Source organism: Musca domestica, unplaced genomic scaffold, assembly GCF_030504385.1.
Source record: "Musca domestica strain aabys unplaced genomic scaffold, Musca_domestica.polishedcontigs.V.1.1 5, whole genome shotgun sequence".
Taxonomy (NCBI): domain Eukaryota; kingdom Metazoa; phylum Arthropoda; class Insecta; order Diptera; family Muscidae; genus Musca; species Musca domestica.
This window is the reverse complement of record NW_026712346.1, coordinates 5443073-5466909: the sequence shown is the minus strand read 5'-3', so window position 1 is coordinate 5466909 and position 23837 is coordinate 5443073. Positions and strand designations below refer to the sequence as shown.

Below are 23837 nucleotides of genomic sequence, written 5' to 3'. Positions count from 1 at the left end.
ACATTTGCGTATCCGCTGCCAATCGAGCGGAGTTCGATATGATTCTAAAGCAGTATTTGCTTCGCCTACAATCTTTGTACGTATTGTGTGCAAAATGGCATAATGTCTGCCGGTTCCCTTGAGGGATGAATAAAGGTCTAACACCCTATCTACGGACTTTCGCCATGAACTAAATTCGCCTGGCTTTCCAGAGAATTCTCTAATAGATTTTACAAGATCTGGGACCTTATCTAATTCTTCCAATCTTGGAGACACAGTACCTATCGGAACATCTGAACCTTCATCTGAATCTGAATTTTGGCCTGACAGTAGGCCTGAAACAATACGAACAATTTCCTCACGTTGACTGTCGTTGAGTCCGGAATTTCTTGAACTACTGGTTGGATTCATGGTAATATTATTTAGTTTCAATGTCAATTCTTCTAATTCTTCATTCATAATAGAGAATTACAAAAAAATTTTAAACGATTTTCCTTTTTATCTTTTTTCTTTCAAACAAAATTCTCAATTATTTTCTTTGCTTTCTTTTTTTCAAACACGATAAAATAATATTATTTTTAAGTTTATAGCTTAATATCTAATTCTTACAAAAAAATCAGCATCTTGTTGATTAATGGTGCGTCCAATCCGTTGTTGTGTTATCAGGTTGGCTCTTCTTATTGTGGATTTGTTCCTCTTATTATGGATTTCTTCTTCTGATTATGGATTTTTCTCTTATTATTATGGATTTGTTCTTCTTTTTATTATGGATTGTCAACTGGTTTATTTACTTATTTATTTATTTTTCTTTTTTTTTTTTTTAATTATTAACTTTTTCACCAGTTCCAGTTTTCCTTTTTTAGAAGTGTTCATTTATTTTGTAATTTTTATATTTAAGTTATTTTTACTTTTCTTCAAGTATCGTTTGTTAAATGGTTCTTTTCTAATTTAATTTTTTTCATTTATTCACTTTTTCACTTCTTCTCTTTTTCTAAGGAGTGTTTTACTGTTCACTTATTTTAATATTCTAGTTACTTTTCCTTCGAGGATTATTTATTAAATGGTTTTTCTTATTATTTTTTTTTTTCAAAAACTTTATTCTCTTTTTTCTAAGGAGTGTTTAACTGTTCATTTATTTTTTTCACTTGTCAACTTTTTAATATTTATATTTTTTATTTTTTATTTAAACTCTTCACTTTTTCGTTTATATTTATTTTTATATGTTCTTATTCAATTTATGTTCTTCTATATTTTCCACGTCACGGGCTTCGGGGGCTGCAACATAACGTTGCTCCTTTTTCACAGTTAAGGTACTAAGGGGCCCTTCCGGAGGCTTTATTTATATCACTTATTATTTTTCCGCGTCGCGGGCTTCAGGGGCTGCAACATAACGTTGCTCCTGTTTCCACCGAAGGTACTGAGGGGCCCATCCGAAGGCTTGACTTAATACTTTAATCTCGAATCGGGTTCAAACCAGTCTGACGCTGGTCCCTGCTCGGGCGCCAATTAAAAATTTATTTGTAGGTTTTTATTAAAAAAAAATATGTTGTCTCGCAAGCTAGCGCTTTTGAGCAACATCCGTTTTATTTGAGATTCAAAGTTACAAAGCGAATAATAACTAAAACTACCCTAAACTTATACTCATCGCACTGCACCGTTGCTACTGCACTTTGCATGTTCCCACACCTGTATTGTTATTGGACACCGGCTCGTGTGTCGTCTGGAATACCTTCTGGTCATTCTGTGGGAAACTGCATGTCAGCATTATAACACGCGCATTTGATTTAGTTATTGCTGTTGTTGTTGTCGTTGCTGTCCATGATGATACATTTGTGAGATTTGAATATTTGTGGTGTTAACTTATATATATATAAAAAATAATAATGTTCTGAAACATTTCCTTAATAAAAAACCCATTTGATTTTTATACCCTCCATTAAATGATGGAACTTTGTAACTCCTCGAAATATTCATAACAGACCCTACAAAGTATATATATATATATATATATATATATATATATATATATATATATATATATATATATATATATATATATATATATATATATATATATATATATATATATATATATATATATATATATATATATATATATATATATATATATATATATAAGTTAACACCAGACATATTCAAATTCAACATTAGCAACCCAAAGAATTCATCAACCAAAGTATAAGCGTGTCATTTTGCTGACACTGCAGTTCCCACCGAAACACTGACAACAACATCCAACAGGCAGACAGCAACATTCCATCGCCAACACGAGCAGGTGTCCAGTATCATCTGGGTGCATGAATCCAAAGTATAAGTTAGGGTAGTTTTATTTCATTATTTACTTTGTAGTCCGGAACCTTAACCAATAAAGACGTGATTGCTTGCAGTAAGCAGCAATCACAAATTTTTAAAAAAATAAATAAATTAAGATTGAATTAATTGGCGCCCGAGAGCAGGGACCTGTTTTTAAACAGGTACTCGAAACCCGAAGAAAGGATTTCCGACAAAAGTCAAGCCTTCAGGTGGCGCCCCAGTAACTTAATTGTGAAAAGGACGTAACGTTATGTTACAGCCCCTAAAGCCCGCGACGCGGATCACTAGATTACGGTAGTTTACAAATAAAAATTTTTAAAAAAGTGAAAGTAAAATAAAAACATTGATACAAGAATTGTGAAAAATGAAAAACTATCAAAGAAAATAAAAAAAAACTCCTGAAAAATTAAAAAACAAAGTAAATTAAATTAAATAAAAAGTGAGAATTTAAAAAAAATAAAAAAAAATATCAAAATTAAAATGATAATTACAAAATGAAAACTTAGAAAAAAAAAAAAAAAAAAAAAAAAAAAAAAAAAAAAACTTGTGAAAACTTAAATGCAAAGTAAATTAAATGAAGTGAGAAATAAAAGAGAAACAATTGTGAGAAATTATAAAAAAAAGAGATAAAAAATAAAGCAATTTAAACAAGTTTGAATGAATATAAATAAAAATAAAGTTAAGACAAAAATAAAAATTAAAATAAAAAAAAATTGTTTGAACAATATTAAATATTTTAACAATTTATAAATAAAAGTGAAAAAAATCGGACACAACAAAACTTTGAAAACTTTGAAAGGACTAAGAAAAACGATCATCTCATCTCATCTCATCTCATCTCATCTGTACTAGAAGGATGCTACTCCAGACTCTAATGATGCTGCTATTGTAAGAATAACTTTAAGAATTCAAATTAAGAACAAATTTAGTTCCTAACATTTTATAGTTATAGTTATTTGTTACCTATGAATTTTTTTTTTTTGTTCCCAATACTGATAAATAACGTAACTTTGATAGCTCCACCTTTCCTTTTGATAAAGAGAAAAAAATGTTAGAATCAGTGGATGATATTGCCGAAAAATTAAATAGAATTACGATGAATCCATCTTCAAATAACATGGAGACTCAAACAAGGGCAAACACCCTTACATCAGGTAGTTCAGCACTCACGGACAGACAAAGAAATGAAATCACACGAATGATTACAAACCTTTTGGCCGGACGAGACGAAACGTTTGACGATGGTAGTGACATACCGGTAGGAACAGTCTCCTCGAGACTGGAGGAACTGGACAAAGTTCCAGATATAGTGAAATCCTTGAGGGAATTTTCGGGAAAACCCGGAGAATTCAGCTCTTGGAGGAAATCAGTCGAAAGGGTGATTGATTTATACTCATCACTTCGTGGTACCGGGAAATACTACGCAATTTTGCATACAATTCGTACGAAAATTATAGGTGAGGCCGATACTGCTTTAGAATCCTATAGGACTCCATTGGATTGGGCCAAAATACGCAAATGTCTGATGGTGCACTACGCGGATAAACGAGATATAGGTACACTAGAGTACCAAATGAATGTTTTGTGTCAGGGGCACAGAGGTGTCACAGAGTTCTATCAGGACGTCTATCAAACACTATCTCTAATTTTGGATAAGGTTTCCTGCCTGGAATTGGACGACGGTAGTCTCAGAGCCATGACGAATACATATCGAGAGAAGGCACTTGATACCTTCATAAGAGGCCTGAACGGCGACCTTCCTAGGCTGCTCAGTGTCAAGGGTCCTACATCTCTACCAGAGGCTCTACATCTTTGTTTGAAGCTAGACAATATGGCATTTCGGAGAGATTATGCCCAGAAGGGAGGCCATAGACAGGAACCATTGAGGATGTCAACTGGTTCGAAATTTTACCCAGAATTGGCAAATATTCCGACTCATAGGCCTAGAGTATCCCCAGCTTTTCCATTTCCGAACAATTTGAATATGCAGAATCAGCGTCCTCAGTTTGGGGGACAACCATTTGCTCATCGTCCTCAGCAATTCTTTCAACGAAATCAGATGGGAGGACACCAAATCACTCGTCCTTATACGGGAACCCAGAATTTTCCTCAGAACCAATTTAGGCAATTTCCCTCACAATTTTACAATAACCAGAGTAAGCCAGAACCCATGGATATTGACAGGTCAATACAAGTAAGACCCCAACAGAACCAGAATTTTAAAAGACCTGCCCAGTTTTCGGTACAGACTCCTATGAATAAGATTCAGCGTAATTTTCATGTAAACGTGGATAATCAATACCCAGATATTGAGAACCAATCCCCAAATATCGACGATTACCGAGACAACAGTGACTATCAGCCAGTAGACGAAAATGACACAGGGAATTACGGACAACAGGATATAATACCGGACGATTACCAGGAACGTAACCCCGATGACATTCCAGCCAACTTCATAGATATGAATTTTTTAGATTAAACTGTTCCTCGTTGCCATACTTTCAAGTCAAAACGAGGGACGGGAAGACATTAGACTTTTTATTGGATACAGGAAGCAGTAAAAATTATATAAGACCAACTTTGGTCCTGAGACCCAAGTTGAATGACAATAGGTTTAGCGTAAAATCTGTAGGCGGCGATGTGGAAGTTTCACACCACACTCTTCTTAACATGTTCGGCGTCAATGACGTCCCACTAAAATTCTTCCTTCTACCTGGTTTGGTATCTTTCGACGGGATTTTGGGGAATGACAGCTTGAAGGAATTATCGGCAGTAATTCATACTTCCGAAGATTATTTCCAAGTAAGAGGTGGCAAGAAAATTGCCATTAGACAGAGAATATCCCAGAATGTTAATAGTCTGGAGCTGGAGGCTGATCATCTATCATTAAGTCAGAGGAGTTCTCTCAATAATATTGCAAGGCAGCACCGGAACCTGTTCTCAGATCCGGATGAGAGATTAACATACACCTCTGTTGTGGTTGGAGAAATCCGAACTGTAAACGAATCTCCAATCTATACGCGAAGTTATCCTTACCCAATGGCATTAAAAGATGTCGTGGAGGAAGAGATTCGTCGTCTCCTTCGGGATGGCATCATAAGACCATCCAGATCCCCGTACAACTCCCCTATTTGGGTAGTGCCCAAAAAGGAGGACAGTTCCGGTCGAAAAAAATATCGTTTGGTCGTTGACTTTAGAAAGCTCAACGCCGTCACCATACCGGATAAATATCCGATTCCCGAGGTGACGGAAGTCCTATCTAACCTAGGGGGGAATCAATATTTTACGGTCATTGATCTTAAAAGCGGTTTCCATCAAATACCCCTACGGGAGGAGGATAGACAGAAAACCGCATTCTCAATCAACAATGGCAAGTACGAGTTCACGAGACTGCCATTTGGCCTGAGGAACGCGCCAGCAATATTTCAGCGAACGCTGGACGATATACTCAGAGAATTGATTGGAAAAATCTGTTTTGTTTACACCGATGATATTATCATCTTTGGCAAGGACGAGAAGTCACACGCCGAGAACATAAAGAAAGTTCTCCAAACACTAGAGTCCGCTAATATGAAGATCCAGTTGGACAAGTGTTCATTCTTTAAACAAGAAGTGGAATTTTTGGGATTTATTGTGTCGAGGGATGGTATAAAAACCAACCCAAAGAAAGTGGAAGCCATTCTTAATTTCCCGATTCCTAAGACACTTAAGGAACTTCGTTCTTTCCTTGGCCTCTCGGGCTACTATCGAAGGTTCGTAAGGGGATATGCCGATGTAGCAAAGCCGCTGACATCGCTCCTCAGAGGGGAGGAAGGCAGAATTCCAAAGACAGCTTCCAGTCAAATTCCGGTGACATTAGATGTTTCCGCCGTAGAAGCTTTCAACGAGCTAAGAAATGCATTGGTTTCAAACGATGTGATACTTGCGTATCCAGATTTCAGAGAAGATTTTGACCTAACGACGGATGCCTCCAGTGTCGCTCTTGGAGCAGTGTTGAGTCAAAAGGGAAGACCAATTGCATTCATTTCAAGAACTCTGGATGAAACAGAGGAGCATTACGCCACAAATGAGAGGGAAATGTTGGCCATCATATGGGCCCTCACTACCTTGAGGAATTATCTATACGGATCGAAGAAAGTTATAATTTATACCGACCACCAACCCCTCACTTACGCCATTAGTAACAAAAATAGCAATATGAAGATGAAACGCTGGAAATGTACTCTGGAGGAATATAATTACGAATTGCGGTACAAACCCGGAAGACAGAATGTCGTAGCAGATGCTCTGTCTAGAACGGTACAGAAGGACAATAATGCTATTACTCCGATTAATTCACTGACTCCCACACAGCATAGTGCGGAGAGCTCACCAGAGACCCTTATACCCAGTGTTGAGTCACCCATTAATGTTTTCAAGAACCAGCTTCTCATAAGTGTGGATGACACATCAACGTACCAGTTCAATGTTGTTTTCCCAAGCATCCACCGACACACAATTACTGAACCACATTATGACGAACGAAAACTTCAAACAATCTTGAAGAGGTATTTGAACCCGTCTGTAATTAACGGAATCAAGGCACCCGAACAAATAATGGGAAAAATTCAGAACATTTATCCACTCCATTTTAGCCAGTACAAATGCAGGTTTACTCAGAAGGTAGTAGAAGATATATTATCAGAAAATGACCAGGAAAGAATAATTATTGATACCCACAATAGAGCCCATAGGAACGACAGAGAGAACAAAACACAGATTTTGGAAAATTATTATTTTCCGGGGATGTCGGGAAAAATAAAGCGAATTATAAAACTGTGCACGACGTGTAAGAAAAACAAATACGAGAGACATCCCAATGAACCTTACCTTTGTGAGACGCCTATTCCAAATTACCCAGGTCATACTATTCATATTGATATATTCTCTACAGATAGGAAATTAGTTCTGACCTCCATTGACAAATTCTCAAAGTACGTTAAAGTGAAAATACTAGACGGAAGATCTACTGAGGCTATTAGAAGACCACTGAGGGAATTATTATTCTCTTACGGAGTTCCGAAGAATGTGGTAATGGACAACGAACCGTCTTTAAATTCCAGTTCGATATTATTCATGATGAAGGACGAATTAGGAATAAATATTTTTACGACCCCATCCTACAGGAGCGAGGCTAACGGACAGATAGAACGCTTTCATTCTACCCTCGCTGAGATAATGAGATGTTTGAAAGGTGATGGAACATCCAGGAATTTTGAGGAATTACTGGAGAGGGCTGTTAATGAATACAATCACTCGATTCACTCCACGGTGAATAGAAGACCTGTTGATTTGTATTTTTTACGCACAATTGACTTTTCTCCACAAGACATAGAGACTACCAGACGGAATATTGTTGACAAACTCAGACAGAAACAGGCCAACGACTTGACGTATCATAACAAAAAGAAACGACCAGTTAAGGATTATATTCCCGGACAATTAATTTATGTAAGCAACAACAAAAGGTTAGGAACGAAACTAAGCGACCGTTACAAAGAGGAAATAGTTAAGGAAAACCGGAATACCACCTTTTTGACCGAAAGCGGAAGGGTTATTCACAAAAGCCATATTAGAAATTAATAAAATCCTAAATTCTACAGATTGTTTCCTGGAAACGCCCTGGCTGACTTCAGCATCCTCGACTACTCGAACGCAAGACTCATTTCAATTCATAATGGAATAGCAAGGAAACAGAACGGGACATTTAAAGTAATTCATTCAATAGATCTTGAACAGTATGAAAACCTCACTCGTGAAACCGAACACATTCTGGACAAATTCGTGAACCTAGACCATCCTCTCCGTCCATTTATGAAGCAACAATTAATTGACATCAATGGACTATTAGACCGTCTGATGCCGCACAGAGAGAAAAGATCGATAGACTTCATAGGAAGTGCTTGGAAGTGGATTGCAGGCAGTCCAGATAGTAATGATTTTCAGATCCTAGAACAGAAAATTGGCAATATTTTGGAAAATAACAATAGACAGCTGATAATAAACCAATTAATTTCGGAAAGAATAACCGAAATAACTAATAAGACGAATGAAATGATAAAAAGGGAAGGGTGGAACGATGAAGTAGTATTCAAAATCGAAAGAAAACTTAATTTTATTGAAAAAGAGTTACAAAACGTAGAGTTTGCAATACAGTGGGCTAAAGCTAATATCGTCAATTCATTTCTGCTTTCTAAAATCGAAATCGATCAAATAAACACTGTTTTTGAAAAATATAATATTCCTACTTATTCGATAGATGAACTATTAACTTTTGGATCCGTAAAAATTGTTACAAATAAACGAGAAATTTTGTACATCCTTAGTATCCCTGTAACTCAAGAAGAAGTTTGTAAAGTATATTTCATAAAACCTATAAAAACTGGAGATGTAATTGATAAAATTGAATACGAAAAAATTTTGGAATGTAATAAAGAATTATTTGGAATAAAAACAGAATGTAAAAGTAATTACGACATAACAATTTGTAATAGAGATAAGCTTATTTCATTAAGAAATGATAATTGTATAACTAATTTGTTCAAAAGTAGAGTAGGGAAATGCACCCAAATAAACAACGAACACATACCAACAATTGAAGAGATCGGATCGGACTTGCTCTTGCTGAACCAATATCAAGGCGCTATCAGTGTAGACAACGAGCAGATTTTTTTAAACGGGACTTATCTCATCAAACATTTCAACGTCACTATAAGAATCGATGGCCACAGTTACAGTTCAAGAGGAATAAGTGCCAATAAACCTCTTCCCGCCTTTTTGCAACCAAAAGGTCCAAAAGACAAATTAGAAGAAGTAATATCATTGGAGCTGCTTAAACAGTTGAACGTAAAGAACATCGAACGAATACGATCTATGGAAACCAAAGGTACCTTAGCAGTCGGCATCGGTTGTGTTTCTGCAATAATCCTTACAACTATAACAATAATATCACTGAGAAGAAAATATGCAAAAAACTCCGAAAATAATAATCTGAAAATCGAAGATGCCCCAGGAGATGAAATAGAGATTGCGGAAGTAAATTTACCTACAACTTCGAAAGAAACTAAAACATCCAGCATTTACAATATTCATTCATTTTGAACAATCGGGACGATTGTATTTAAGAGGGGAGGAGTTAACACCAGACATATTCAAATTCAACATTAGCAACCCAAAGAATTCATCAACCAAAGTATAAGCGTGTCATTTTGCTGACACTGCAGTTCCCACCGAAACACTGACAACAACATCCAACAGGCAGACAGCAACATTCCATCGCCAACACGAGCAGGTGTCCAGTATCATCTGGGTGCATGAATCCAAAGTATAAGTTAGGGTAGTTTTATTTCATTATTTACTTTGTAGTCCGGAACCTTAACCAATAAAGACGTGATTGCTTGCAGTAAGCAGCAATCACAAATTTTTAAAAAAATAAATAAATTAACATTGAATTAATTTATATACTTTGTAGGGTCTGTTATGAATATTTCGAGGAGTTACAAAGTTCCATCATTTAATGGAGGGTATAAAAATCAAATGGGTTTTTTATTAAGGAAATGTTTCAGAACATTATTATTTTTTACGAAGAATTCATAGCGCAATCATAAAAGCAGGTAGCCTTGGTTTCCCTCCTCATAATGTGAATGCCTGTTTTTTCTGAAAGAACAATTTGTATGACACACTATTCAACATCCCCATTTATTAGTCAATGCATCTTATGACGGTAGGTTAGAGTAAAGGTAGAAGAATAAAGGTAGATGCAACAACGCTTGGGAACATTAGTATTTCAAAAACTTTAAAGTGTGTTGTCAAAAATAATTAGATTTTTAGACAATCTTTTGTTAGCTGACAAAGACTTCTATAAATCTGGTCCGATAGATATTATTCTTGGCGTTGATATATACTTTCATGTAATAAGTGAGAGCATTTTCAACCGGTCAGGCCAACCAACAGCACAGAACACAATTTTCGGATGGACTATATATGGATTATATACTCATTTAATTAACCATCGCTCAACTCTCGACTTGTTAAAACTGGGTTACAATCAATAATGTGAATCAATTATTTTATTTAACATATGTAATAATATATACTAAGAAACATTTGTACTCTGAATAAGCAATGAATTTGTAACTTTAATAATATACCTCAGTGGATTTTACTATTTAAAAATCTGCTGAATTTATCAAATCGCAAGGAGTATGATGTTTTTTAGTTTTTGTTTTTAATTTCTAGGGGGCCGAAAATGTTTGTGTTCAAATAAACAACAATTGTAACGGTTATTGACAATCCCCTAATTCCCAAACACTTAATAAATCCACAATTCTTGACAGGCTATTCTAAAATATGTAGTTATATCAAACTATTCCAAGAAACTTCAGTCATACATTCCTTTTACGCCAAACCTAAAAAAATAGATTTCTCCTTATAAAATCTACTTTCATACAGATACGACGTGTTCAAAATAAAGTAAACCGCAGCATTCTCAACCTGATTCTGTCTCGTAATCATAATTACTGGAATATCGATTTATGCGAGATTGGTGGAAAGCATTTTACCTGTTAATATGCTCTTGAATACGTGTTTTTCTCAATCTATGTTATTCTTCCTATAATAAACCGTTCTTTATACAGGGGAAAGACTCTGACACAATAAGTGGAAGAACTAGTGCAACGATTAAAATATTAGATTAAACGAACTTAACTTGTATCTAAAAGTTTCTAACGAAACCGACATGATACAATGAGGAGATAGAACAGTTTTGTAAAACTACAGAAATACTATACAGGCTATGCCCACTTCTGTCACAATTTTTCAAAATGATATTCAACAACTTGCTTTTATTTATTTTGAATTTTTCCTCATATTTAAATGAGTTAAATATAGAGAAAAATAAAGGAAAAACCTGAATTTTCTTTCGAAAGTAAAATATAAACTGTGAAATCTTTCATTTCCAAGGCAAAAGTGGTTAATCGCTTTAATATGCATCCCGCTATATACGTTTCATCCAATCATTGATTTTTAAAAAAATATTTAGTTTCTATTTTTTAAAACAACAAATACATACATAAAATTGGCAGAAGCCGGGCACACCTAGAAAAAATTGTAATCACCTGGTAGCTCTACCATACCTTTTTATACCCTCCACAATAGTATGGAGGGTATATTAAGTTTGTTATTCCGTTTGTAACGCCTCGAAATATACATCTTAGACCCCACAAAGTATATATATTCTAGATCAGCATAAAATTCTATGTCGATTTATAAATGCCCGTCCGTCTGTCCGTCTATCCGTCTGACCGTAGACCTACATGGCCCATTTTCAATACCAAAAGTCCTGCAGACATAATACACATTTGAGTAAAACCTAACTTCATTTCGTTCGGAAGCTAGAGTGATTTCCACAGACGAACAGGCGGACGGACATTGAAATCGACATAGAATTTTATGCTGATCAAGAATATATATACTTTGTGGGGTCTAAAATGTATATTTCGAGGTGTTACAAACGGAATGACAAACTTAATATACCCTCCATACTATGGTGGAGGGTATAATGATGCTAAAAATGCCAAACAAAAATATTAAAATCCCAAAAAATAATGCTAAATATAAATACGTTTTTAAACGCTGCAACACTATGTGTTGTGGGCATTATAAGTTTGATGGGGCCAAAAATTATATAACACTTCGAAATTTTGGTATCCCAATCACGCTATAGGTCACAATTATAGACCAATCGACGCAGAATTTAGCATTGGGCTAGAGCTTAGGGCTGGGGAGAATCTTTCCAATTTGGATGGTCTTTGGATAATACTGAGCGGGTGAAATAGACCATAGGTTTTGTGTAAAAAAAAACAATTTTCCCATTAAACCTCGAGTTTTCTTAATCCCGGTGAAATTACAAATATACGAAAGGTTCAATTCTGACCGTTACCTAGATGTCGATAGTTAAGATATCGGATATATATGGCGTCATATATTCGCTAGAATGCTTACATCTCAAAAATAGTTTTGTGTTTAAAAAAAAAAATAATTTTCCCATTAAACCGCAAATATCTTTAATCCCGGCGAAGTTACAAATAGATGAATTCAATTCTGACCATTACGCAGATGTCGATAGTGAAGATATCGGATATATATGGTGAAATTTATTCGCTAGAATGCTATCATCTCAAAAATAGCTGGGCCGATTTTACAAATCTTGTCAATTCGGAATTCCCTCTTGACAGGCAAGAAAAAATTCTAGACAAACACGCGTGAAAAGATCCCAATAAAGTTGAGAGTATTGATTTTGTGATATTTTCTTACATTTTTCCATTTTTTCACATTTTGATCTACAATATTGAATTTTATATTTTGTAATATTTTTACTCCTTACAAGACTATATAGTTAGGATATTATATGCAGGGCACATTGATGGTCCGATCCTCATGAAATTTTGGATGGAGTTGGGGTTAGTGTCAGAATAGAAGCTTATGTTTTTGGAGATGATCGCAAAATATTTAGGGGCTCAAATAGACCAAAACTTAAAGTTTATCTGACACGTCATAATTATCGGCCGATCCTTAGGAAATTTTAAGTGGGGGTAAGCATTTTGATTGGCATCGAAGAACAGTTAGCGGATAAAATGGGTCCCAATTTTTGTGGGAAAAAAATACCAAAATGTCTATTCTACTGAAATGCTGAAAGTGAATTTCATGCGAATTGAGAATACACGAATGGCGCACTTCTGATCTCTTTTACAACAATTCATATAGAGAAACCTTAATTTACAAATATTGTTCTGACTCTCTTTTCTTAAGCTTTAAAATAGGGCAAATTCTATAAGAATATGCATTGCCGTGAAAATTGTTAGAGATGAAAGGTTTTTGGAAAAAAAATTGGTTCCAGATCCATGAAGGTTATTCGGAAGGAGGACCAATAGGGTCCAACATTTGTTTTTAAATATAATATGAAACTATTATAACTAAATGTATTTTGTTTACTTCAAATATATTGTCAGCTATCTTTGTGTACAATTTCGCTAAGAAAAGATGATTTATTCTAATAAATATTAAATTTTTGTCTGTTAAGGTCCCCAACAATCCATATTCTTAAGAAAAGTACAATAAAGACGTCGAATCAGTTTATCTAAACAAAAATATTATATTTTAATGAATTAATTTATTATTATTAATTATTCTTACAAAAAATTGGTATGCCGACTGTTGGAACATGCCATACCGACAATTGGCAAGTGGTGCCGACTACTGGCAAAAACATTGTTTTAATAAAACTACAAATTTATGAAATTTAATAAAAAGTTATTAAAACTTTATTTATTATTGCAAAAACTATACAAAATTTCGAATCTGAATAAATTAACAACGCGAAAATCCTAAAAGTGCCGACTACTGGTACACTGACTCTATAAGGAGGTGACGTTAAATTGGAGCTGTGCGAAGACCTAGACCAGCATAGACAATTTCCTGTCGCAGGGGGTAGCATCCATTATTAACTTCAAATTCCACATCTCAAACCATTTCGGTGGGTATTGTACCTAAAATCGTCAAAATACCGAATATAGGGAGGTACTGATATATGGGGCCTATACGAAGACCTGGACCCGCACAGACAATTTTCTGTCACAGACTGTAGTTTCTATAACGAACTTCAAATACCAATTTTGAAACAATTCCGGTGAATAATGTCGCTAAAATCATCAAAATACCTAATATAGGGAGGTACCGTTATATGGGGGCTATACGAATACGTGGACCTGCACAGACAATTTTCTGTCTTAGGGTGTAGTATCCATGTTGAACTTCAAGTACCAAATTTGAAACAATTCCCGTTAATAATGTCGTTAAAATCATCGAAAAACCGAATATCGGGAGGTACCGTTATATGGGGGCTATACGAAGACATGGACTTGCACAGACAATTTTCTATCTTAGACTGTAGTATTCATTACGAACTTCAAATACTAATTTTGAAACAATTCCGGGAAAAATGTCGCTAAAATCATCAAAATACCGAATATCGGGAGGTACCGTTATATGGGGGCTATATGAAAACGTGGACCTACATGGCCCATTTACGAACTTAACCTGCCTACTGCAAAAATAAATATGTGTGCAAAATTTTAGCCATCTATCTCATTTCATTCGAAAGATAGCGTGATTACAACAGACAGACATACGGACAGACGGAAGGACATCGCTAAATCGACTTAGAATTTTACGCTGATCAAGAATATATATACTTTCTTTGGTTTGACATGATTATTTCGAGGAGTTACAAACGGAATGACAAAGTTAATATACCCTCCATAGTATGGTGGAGGGTATAAAAAATGAATTCATAGTGTGTAATATCATTCTGTTTCTAATTTCTGCGTTTATAAGGTTCATGCCACTGAAAACTCTTCCAACTTCTTCGTTACTAAATGGTAAAACTAGACACTTCATAACAAAAGAAGACAATTCCTTGAACGGGTTTTCATTTAAAGCATTTTAAAATTCTTATACACATATCTTAAAGTAAATAAAATAAAGGTTCATGTAATTTAATTTTTTAGATTTAAGAAAAATTGGATTTATATGAAAGTACTAAAATGTAAGAAAATTTTTGGACAATGCTAAACTCATAGAAAATGCTAAACTCATAATTTCAAAAAGCTAAAAAATGCTAAATGAAAATTTTGCAGCTAAATACAAAAAATTAATGTTAATTTAGCTCCAAAAATGCTAAAATGGCCACACTGCCCAGCACTCAAGAAAATTCATTAGCCTGATTAGAGTAACAAATTTCAAGGATCTAGAGAAGAATGACATCTCGCTCTAATAAAGAGTTTAAATATTGGATGCAATTTGTTGACAATTACACGCCGAAAACGTAGAATGCGAAGATCTCCGTAACCGCAAGCTATAGAGGACGTATTGAAACAAAGCAAATTGAAACAGCAGAATATGAGAGATAAGAAACTGACACAAACCAGGGAAATGGCTGTCAACGAATAAAATATATTACATTAATTAGTTAGAACCTAAGATTGAAAGGTCCATCAAACACACTAAATGCGAATATTGCCCTTAGTACTATGGGTCAAAGATATTCTGAAGTTGCAAAACGAAACACAATTTTACAATTAAATACATCGAATTGACAACATGAAAATTACAAAATCTTACAAAAATCTTATCCAAACTGGATGCTATTGAATCATTTAACAAAGTATTAGATGTCCGTTTAAATATATTAGAAAAAAACTTTTTGTACGCTAAATTAACTGTAATATTCTAAAAATTAGGTAGTGGAATGCCTTATGCCTGCTCCGTCATAAGGAAGAACTCGATTTATTTTAGAGGAAGAACGAGTTGATGTAAGCCTTGTAAGTGAAACGCACTTTGTTAAACTTATATCCATGTACGCTAAAACTATGATATATATCACACCATCTACCCCAGCAATAACGCTCGGTAGCAGCTCTAAAATTATAGGAAAATCTCTTGGCCATTGGATGGAAAATGAAATTTGTTTCGATCAGTTTCAAGCAACTACAATTACTATAAATGTAAATAGAAACTATCTGTCACATCGGCATATAGTCCACCAAGACATAAAATAAAATGCGATCAGTACATGCAACAAATGGGATACCTAAAACATAGATTCGTTATGCGTGGAGATTACAATGCAAAATATACGCATTGGGGATCAATATTAACAACGACAAAAGGAAATGAATTATTAAACGCAATTAATCAAAAAGGGATGCCAAGTAGCTTCAACTGACACAAGGAAAACTCCGGATCTCATTGAGTTCCTTATAACATGGAATGTTGATATAAACAAGATTTCAGTGGAGGATGGATATGTTTTAAGCTCTGGCCACTCTCCCATATATTTAATATACGACTATCAAACTAGATAATAAAAAAAAATAAATAAATCAGTCCAAATCACGCCTATTGAAGCACAAATGGCAGTATTTTCGTACGTAATTATCTGAAAAATCTAACCTATGACATGGCACAAACATTCGCTGAATATGTACAATGACTTTTCTCCAGTAATCCCAGTAACCAAATTGTCAGCACAGAAGACTGCAAAAAAGACAATCCAAATATATTAATCCTATGGAAGAAAATGGAAAAAACTTTTGCAGACGACACCATCCTCATGGCGACAGGACAGGATATAGCCGAGTCTGTAAGCAAACTCCAAGCAGCTCTGAACAGTGTTTATTAATGGAACGTAAAGCGGGTTTTTAAACTTAATAACAATAAATCTATTCACTTTGATAACTCATTAAAACCTATAAATTATATACCGAAATATCTTTGGATACTAAACTCATTTGGAGAGTACATATAAGAAAAAAGAGCGACTTTGCACATTCGAAACCGTGATTTACAGCAAGACTTAAAATTAATACTGTCAAATATTAAAGCAACAAACTTATTGCAAGTATCAAATCATCCTAGAAGACTTTCACGTAAAAAGCCCTTTGATTTGCTCCGACTTGAGAACTGAAAAACCAAATAGCTTTTCTACATCCACTTAATTAACATTATTGAGCTAAATTATTTTTTTTTTTTTTGTTATAAATAAGCTACTAGTTTATCACTACTAGACTAGACCTTTTTATTGTTTCTGGCTTAAATAAATGATAAAAAAGGGTTCAAAATTGGAGCCACCTATCGCATTTCGATCGAAAGATAGCATGATTACAAGAGACGGACAGACCGACATCGCTAAAACGACTTAGAATTTTACGCTGATTAAAAATACATGTACTTGTAGGGACGAATATGAGTATTTCGAGTAGTTACAAACGGAATGACGGAAATAGTAAAAAATACGTTTATATGTTTTTCGTCCATTTCACTTTTAAAATAATGTCATATAATCATGACCGGTGCCGCATTTATTTGTTTTTTATTTTTATTTACCGACATATTTAAAGAGTTTTGTTGGGTTTTAACACAATTCCCAGCTGTTTATAATTTTAATTGGCGTAATATGCCCATAAAGAAAACAAGTCCACATTCTATGTTTTTGCCCATCAACGGTCCTGAACAAATCAGAAATATTTTCCTGAGAATATTTTATATCTTTCTTGGTGTTGAACCATCGCCTCTGCATTATTCACTTCTTTTTCTCAAAGCCGTATTGGAATTGTGAATTTAATTCAATTTCATAATTCAGCATAGAATTAAGTAAACAATAGGTGTGTCTGGTTACTTTCCCTGCAGAAATGTTGCAAGGAAATTGCGAAAAGTAAACAGACGGTATTCCTGCACAAGCTTGCAACTAATCAGCTGATTTGTCAAAACAAACCAATTTGTTCCCCATTTAAAAGAATTAAACGAAAGGAACCACCACCAATTTCACAAGTTTTATAAATAAAAAGGAAATTGGCAATAAAATAAAAATATGAGCAATAAAAGGAAGATAGATTTGATGTGTTCCGCGGAATCCTTTAAACCTGTTGCTAATGGCATTTGTCTAAAAATGTTGGAAATAGTCTTTTATTTTCTTATTACATATTAATATTTATGTTTTTCACATTTTGTAAAGTTGTTCTCCAAAAACATTTAGTCTTGTTAATTCCAAAACAATATTTTCAAATTAAAAGCACAAAAAGAAATAAGTAAACAATAGAAAACATCTGATTAAATGTCGATGAATGAGAAGAATAAGAGTTGCAAGAGATTGCAGGAAGAAATTTTTCCAGCAAGAATTTGCAAACTCTCACTGAAAGAACTGTCAAAATTTCTCTCCCCAACCGCTCTCTTTTGCAGAACTTTTGGGTTAACAGACGACTTCCAGTAACAATTTGTAACAATTGTTACAAACTTTAGGGTAACCAGACACACCTAATATTTTATACCATATAGTGTTTGTTTACTTAATTTTATGCTGAATTATGATATACGATTAAATTCTCGATTCCTTACACCCAATCCATAAATAAATCCCGTATTTGTTAGATGTATCGATTTAAATTCCAAAGTACCCGGATTTGAGAATTTGCATTAGCTGAGTCTTCTCGAAAGTTACCGCAATTATGTAGATTTTAAAATGCTAATTTTTCTGTTTTGATGGAACTTTAATAAAACAACAAATTCATAATTTGCGGTAACTTTATTTATTGATATACACAACAGGTTTAACAACAACTATTAACAGTAAATCTTAATAACGGCGGATATTTGGTATGCATATTATATATATCGCCTTATAGTATCGCCAAACAATTTAACGAACTGATTCAACTACAACAACTTAAGGAGAGAAAGGAACAGTGACACACAATGAAGATCGCCTTTCGAAGCATTCGCCACTAAGCGTGGGATTCATTTATAAGGATAGTTTTGTGTCGGTAGAATTTGTATCGTTATTTGCTTTTATGCATAAATAAAAGAAATTATAAATACAAATTACCATTAGAAGCAATCATGTGCAGAGCATATATACTATTATTAAAATATGTAGTTATATATGGCTTGTTGAATTTCCAAGTATACTTACAGACACATGTTGGTAGTTCCTTTGGGGTCCATGAGCCATCTGATTGACAAGTGCGCTCATGTTTTCCAACTAATTCATATCCAGTGCCGCAATTGTATGTTATTTTGCAGCCGAAAGTATAACATTCTCCTGAATGCCATCCATTTGCTGGATCCGGTGGTTGGCCACATGAACGAGCTGTAACAGTTTAAACTATTATGTACGATTGAGTATTTTCATATGTATTTAATTGTATTTTACGTTCACACTGAATGTCTGGGCCATACCAGCTAGCCTGACCATCGATGGCCAAGCATTTGGCCCTGGGGAATCCATTAGTGACATATCCATTGTGGCAGTGATACTGTACAGTGGAGTCTAGATCGAAAGTTTCTTGATCTGGAAGAGCCGAGTTACGGGCATGTTCGATTTTAGGCGGCTTGAGGCAATATACTGCAGATAATTTTAAAAATATCAAAGATCGATTTTGTATTAATAAGTAGTTAGATATAATTTACTGTTTTGCTTGCATGCAGGTTCAGCTCCAGCCCAATTTCCATCGGCTTGACATAAACGACTTTGTAGTCCCACAACGTGGTAACCATGAGGACATGAATATGAAGCTCGTTGTCCAAAATGTCTTCCTGTTAATGTGACTTGGCCCAATGAAGGCTGCGCAAGTTCAGGACACTCGCGGTCTGCAAATATAAAGTAATTAATGTTTATTGTTGTTTTATTGAAATTTAACTACAATAGATAGCTAAGGGAACATAAATCCTATCAATCAAACAGAAAATGTATCCCTATTTAAATTAGATAACTAAAAAATTAGTTTATAAAGAATGACGAAATGTCCAGAATATGATGTAGTTTCTGTAATAAATGAAATACTAATAAATACCTCTTGGAAGTATTACTATAAATTATGTACGTTGTCTTGCCTTATAATTTTTTCATAAAAATAATTATAATGCATTGAAGTTAATTGTTAAAGTAAAATGTTTATGTTGTTGCAAAATAGTTAGGCTTAATCCATTATTGTTGTTTTTTTTTTTCTAAAAACAACGTTTGTTTATAAGTGGAGAACGATGGTAATGTGTACCAGGGGGTAAGGCAGGGAATACCTAGGTTTCGGAAAGAGTGGCAAATTCTCACCAGTACCCTTGTTCCCAATAATGGGATTAAGCCCGACCATTTGCTACAACAAATACTAGGGTATCCCGATCAAAGAAGCCAACACTATTCTAAAATGTTTATGGAATTGCAATAAAGATATTTTGGACTTCACAATTTCCCTCGCGGAAGCATTTGTTGCCACCAATTTTTTGACATTGTTATTGTTTTGGTGGTAGTGTAAATGTTGAAACTGGTTGAGATTTGGGCCGCGGACCTCATTGTTCTTACTTGAGTAAGAAGTAAATAGAGCATGGATCACTTAAGCACACATTTAATAAAACAGTTCACTATATTGATTACAAGCGTACAAAAGAATTTTGTGAGAATTTCCCAGAAAAAAATTTATTCGAGGTGGAATTCAAGCTTGATAGTGTGATTCCTTTATATTTGGCTGGAAAAACCACAAGTGGCTATTGTTAGAGCACTCCAACATTTAAATGTGAATAATCTTTTGTGTCTCGTACCATAGCTCGTTACCGGGATAGTGGTAGCGTAGCCCGACGTCAAGGAAGTGGACGGAAGAAAACAGCAACATCAGCAATATCTCTTGATCGAAACCCACGTCGCAGTGGCCGAAAAAATGGTTCGTGAGCTGACATATCGCAATATTCCATACGGCAAATATTAAAAATGAGCTCGGGGTAAAGCCATTGAAATTCAAAAAGTGAAAGAACTTACACAGCAACAGAAAGAAAATAGACTCAAAGAGCTAATGAGTTGCTTCGCTTAGCCGAAAATGGTGAACTCAAACGCCGGCCATGGTGATGGTGTGGGCCGCCATAACAGCCGATGGTCGCTCCCTGCTCGTATTAATCCACAGTGACATATATTATATTATCGCGAAAATATTCTGGAGGGTGTATTAAAGCCTTGGGCACGCAAACGTTTTGGCCACAGTCCTTGGACATTCCAACAGGACTCAGCATCATCGCACTCAGCACGTGCCACCCAAGCATGCGGTACCTCGCTTCATTTCCAGCGCACATTTTTTTAATTGTTTAATTTATTGAATCTTTCATATATTTTAATGAAAATAACAATAAGGTTTCATATCTTATATAATAATATTTTTTATAGGGAGGTTGTCAATACAATCACACTATATTTTTTTCATGCTTTAATTATTAATTATTGTTAATTTTTATACCCTCCACCATACTATGAAGGGTATATTAACTTTGTCATTCTGTTTGTAACTCCTCGAAATACTCATGTCAGACCCAAAAAAGTATATATATTCTTGATCAGCGTAAATTTTAAATCGATTTAGCCATGTCCGTCTGTCTGTTGTAATCACGCTATCTTTCGAACTAATTGAGATAGAAGGCTAAAATTTTGCACACGTGTTATTTTTCCAGTAGGCAAGTTAAGTTCGTAAATGGGCCATGTAGGTCCACGTTTTCATATAGCCACCATACATAAGAACATCCCGATATTCGGTATTTTCATGATTTTAGCGACATTATTCACCGGAATTGTTTCAACTTTGGTATTTGCAGTTCGAAATAGATACTACAGCCTATGACAGAAAGTGATCTGTGCAGGTCCACGTCTTCGTATAGCCCCCATATAACGGTACCTCCCGATATTCGGTATTTTGATGATTTTAGCGACATTATTCACCGGAATTGTTTCAAATTATATTTGAGATTCGTAATGGATACTACAGCCTATGACAAAAAATTGTCTGTGCAGGTCCACGTCTTCGTATAGCCGCCATATAACGGTACCTCCCAAAATTCGGTATTTTGATGATTTTAGCGTCATTATTTAACGGAATTGTTTCAAATTACGTATCGTAATGGAAACTACAGTTTGTGACAGAAAATTGTCTATGCAGGTACAGGTCTTCGTATAGGTCCCATATATCAGTACCTCCTTATATTCGGTAGGTGCAATACCCTCCGAAATCTTTTGAGATGTCGTATTTGACGTTCGTAGTCGATGCTATAGCCTGTGACAGAAAATTGTCTATGCTGGCCTAGGTCTTCGCACAGCTCCGATGCAACGGTACCTCCCTTTGAAAATACGATACGATATTTGATGACTTTACATTATTATTCATTACATTACATTATTCACCGTTTATTTCAAGTTTCGAATTTGAATAGGGTAGTGGCTTATGACAAACAAGGCCTATGTAGGTAAACATCGTATAGACCACAATATAACGGCTATATTCGATATTTTTAAATTTTAACAGAATTTTTTATGGACTTTAGTCTTATCGATTTTCTTCCCGTTAGCATAACAGTGGGCGATGAAAACAACGTTCAATTGGCCAGACAAGAGCTGAAAATAATGAGAGAGTAAGACAAAACATAAACTATGTGATAGGAAGAGTGTCACGTCTACGCAGGTCTATCGTTTCCTCCGAGTAGTAGGTGTTGGCGGGCCAAGCTATTTGGGTGCTCGGATAGTTTGCTTAAGTACTTTCGGCAAAGCTTCTTTATTTCTTCTTCAACGGTAAGTATATTTAAGTCCTTGTGGATGTTTGGCGTTCTTATGTACCATGGTGCACCTGTAATAGATCTAAGAATATTCGATTGTTTACTTTGTACCTAGAGGCACTAGCTGTGCCCCAGAGCTGTATGCCAATCCATATTGGCTTTATTACAGTCTTATATAATAGAACTTTGTATTCTAATTTAATAGAAAAAAGTATACCAACCAATTAACCACTCAAGGTTGGCCTTTTTATTTTAATTTGCGTGATTTTTGCACTCGATGTGTTGCTTCCATGTAAGACTTCGGTCCAGGTGCTGAGAGATATTTTACTGTGTCTTTCTGTGGAACTTGGGTATTAAAGATTTTTTTGAGAAGATCTACATGGTTTGTAGTTCTTTCGACGCTATCGTAGGATCCTTGTGTATGCTAATGAAAGCAGTATCATCAGCAAACGTTGAGGTGAGAGTTTCATTGGTTGTGGGCATATCGGCAGTAAATAACACATACAGAATTGGTCCTAAGATACAACCCTGTGGGACACCGGCCAATATTTTTCTCGAATTGATAGTACGCCTTCGATTTAACAACAAATGTGCGATTTGACAAATAACTGCAAAAAAGTTTATGAGTGTTTTTAGGTAGAGTTTCACAAATTTTGTATAGAATTCCAAGATGCCAGACTCTGTCAAACGCTTGGGAAATGTCTATAAATTACGCGGAGCAATATTCCTTCCTTTCGAATGCCATTCTAATGTTTGTGACTATGCGGTGTACTTGCTCAATAGTACATTGGTTCATATGGAAGGCCGAATTGGTGGTCGGGGATAATATTGCTACTTGTAAAATGGGGAGGTTCACTTTCTTAGTAATGTGTTTCGAACAGCTTTTTTTAGAGATATATAGAAGACTGATGGGTCTATACGATTTGATCTGCGTTGGATCTTTTCAGGTTTTGGAATCCTTACTATTTCAGATTCTTTCCATACAGACGGGAAGTACCCTACTCGAAGAATGCTGTAAATCTAAATAACAATAGTTTAACGGCCGGTGTTGGAATTTCTGAACATGTTTGGAGAAATCCAATCTTTACCCGGGGATTTTTTTAGTTTCGTCGAGGCTATGAACTTTCGATTTCTTTAGAGAATATCGTATTGGATTCGGAACATATCGTCAATTAGAGGTTAAACAACTGTCGATGGTCCGGGATTTGGGGTAAATACAAATTAAAGGTGTTTGGCAATTGCGTTTACTTTTTCTTGCCCAAGTCCCATTTTCTACCCGATATCTGGTATTTTTATGATGTTAGCCACATTTTCCAATGGAATGGTCTGAAAATCCGCACGAGTTCTTGTCA

General features: G+C 35.0%; 1 protein-coding gene across 1 annotated transcript in view; it reads right to left on the bottom strand.

The window, feature by feature from the left end:
• The window catches only part of LOC101897649 (uncharacterized), a 180774-nt gene that overhangs the window by 152359 nt on the left and 4578 nt on the right, over positions 1 to 23837 (bottom strand). Inside the window, exons 2-4 of the mRNA XM_059128147.1 lie at positions 19378 to 19606; positions 19121 to 19312; positions 18881 to 19057 (exon numbers count right to left, since the gene is read on the bottom strand). Coding sequence (XP_058984130.1) covers positions 18881 to 19057; positions 19121 to 19312; positions 19378 to 19606 — 598 coding nt within the window. The remainder of the gene's footprint in view (positions 1 to 18880; positions 19058 to 19120; positions 19313 to 19377; positions 19607 to 23837) is intronic.